Source organism: Chelonoidis abingdonii, chromosome 11, assembly GCF_003597395.2.
Source record: "Chelonoidis abingdonii isolate Lonesome George chromosome 11, CheloAbing_2.0, whole genome shotgun sequence".
Taxonomy (NCBI): Eukaryota; Metazoa; Chordata; order Testudines; family Testudinidae; genus Chelonoidis; species Chelonoidis abingdonii.
In genome coordinates this window covers 17,017,080-17,018,732 of record NC_133779.1, presented here as the reverse complement: position 1 = coordinate 17,018,732, position 1,653 = coordinate 17,017,080, and the positions used below count along the sequence as shown (strand labels likewise).

General features: G+C 67.4%; 1 protein-coding gene across 1 annotated transcript in view; it reads right to left on the bottom strand.

Annotated features, from left to right (window-relative positions):
* Nucleotides 1-603: 603 nt before the first annotated feature.
* TRPM4 (transient receptor potential cation channel subfamily M member 4) overlaps nt 604-1,653 on the bottom strand; it is a 19,286-nt gene continuing 18,236 nt past the window's right edge. Inside the window, exons 21-22 of the mRNA XM_075071274.1 lie at nt 1,340-1,436; nt 604-899 (exon numbers count right to left, since the gene is read on the bottom strand). Of these exons, the coding sequence (XP_074927375.1) occupies nt 895-899; nt 1,340-1,436 (102 nt within the window). The 3' untranslated portion in view covers nt 604-894. The remainder of the gene's footprint in view (nt 900-1,339; nt 1,437-1,653) is intronic.

Sequence of the window (1,653 nt, the reverse complement as noted above, 5' to 3'; positions counted from 1 at the left end):
GTGCCCTGACCCCTGGGTTCGCAGTGGGGTGTGTGGGGGAGTCCATGGTGCCCCGACTTCTAGGTTCACAGCGGGATGTGGAGGGGAGTCCATGGTGCCCGGATGCCTGGGTTCGCAGTGGGGTGTGTGGGGCAGTCCACGGTGCCCGGATGCCTGGGTTCACAGCAGGGTGTGGGGGGGAGTCCATGGTGCCCGGATGCCTGGGTTCACAGTGGGGTGTGTGGGGCAGTCCACGGTGCCCGGATGCCTGGGTTCGCAGCAGGGTGTGTGGGGGAGTCCATGGTGCCCTGACCCCTGGGTTCGCAGTGGGGTGTGTGGGGGAGTCCATGGTGCCCGGACGCCTGGGTTCGCAGCGGGGTGTTGGGGGGAGTCCATGGTGCCCAGATGCCTGGGTTCACAGCAGGGTGTGGGGGGGAGTCCATGGTGCCCTGACCCCTGGGTTCGCAGTGGGGTGTGTGGGGGAGTCCATGGTGCCCCGACTTCTAGGTTCACAGCAGGGTGTGGAGGGGAGTCCATGGTGCCCGGATGCCTGGGTTCGCAGTGGGGTGTGTGGGGCAGTCCACGGTGCCCGGATGCCTGGGTTCACAGCAGAGTGTGAGGGGGAGTCCATGGTGCCCGGATGCCTAGGTTCACAGTGGGGTGTGGGGGGGAGTCCATGGTGCCCGGATGCCTGGGTTCGCAGTGGGGTGTGTGGGGCAGTCCATGGTGCCCCGACCCCTGGGTTCACAGCGGGGTGTGGGGGGGAGTCCATGGTGCCCCGATCCCTGGGTTTGCAGCGGTGGGTGTTGTAGACTCCAGCCCCCCAGGACAGGCTGTGGTGCCCGGACACCTGGGTTCACAGCTGGGTGTTGATTCTCCACAGCCAACGTCCTCCCTCGCTGGGGTTGGGGAGGGTCAGTCTGGGGGCGACAGACAGATTCAGGACACGGAGCTGCAATACCAGGGCAAGCCTGGGGGGGCGCAGCGCCCCACCGTCACCAGCCAGCCCCAGTGCGGGGGGGGGGGGTAATTATCTCCTTCATTGCCCCCCCTCCCTAGTGGGCTGTGGCTTGTTTCTTGGGGGAGGGGTGGAATCCGGGAACTCCTTGTGGAGGGAGGACAGCTGGGGGGGGCACACCCCAGCATCAGGGGAGGGGCCCCATAGGGACCACTGGGGGGAGGCAGGGGGTGATTGGGGGTCAAGGGAAGGGGGGTCCCATGGGGAGAGTGGGGCAGTGCAGGGGGAAGGGAGGGGGCACCCTATGAGGGGGAGCCCAGAGCAATGGAGGTGGTTAGTGCTGGGGAGCAGGGGGCACTGGGGGGATACAAGGGCAGGGGAGTGAATGGGGGGGTCACTCACCCTTTTTGAGCATGGGGGGGGCAGGGCGGTTCTTCCCCAGGTCGCTCTGAGCCAGGGTGTCCATCATCCAGCAGAGGGCGCTGGTGAACTTCTCCATCTGGGGGGGGAGCGGGGCAGGCGCTGAGGACCCTGCAGCCCCTCCCCCCAGGGTCCCCCCCACCTCAGCCATCTCCCCCTTCCTCTGGACCCCTCAGCCCCCCTCTGCCACTCCCCATTCCCCTCCTGACCCCCCAACATGACCCCTCCTGACCCCCCCACCTCTGCCATTTCCCCCAGGACCCGCCCTGCTTCAGCTGACCCCCCCAGACCCATCA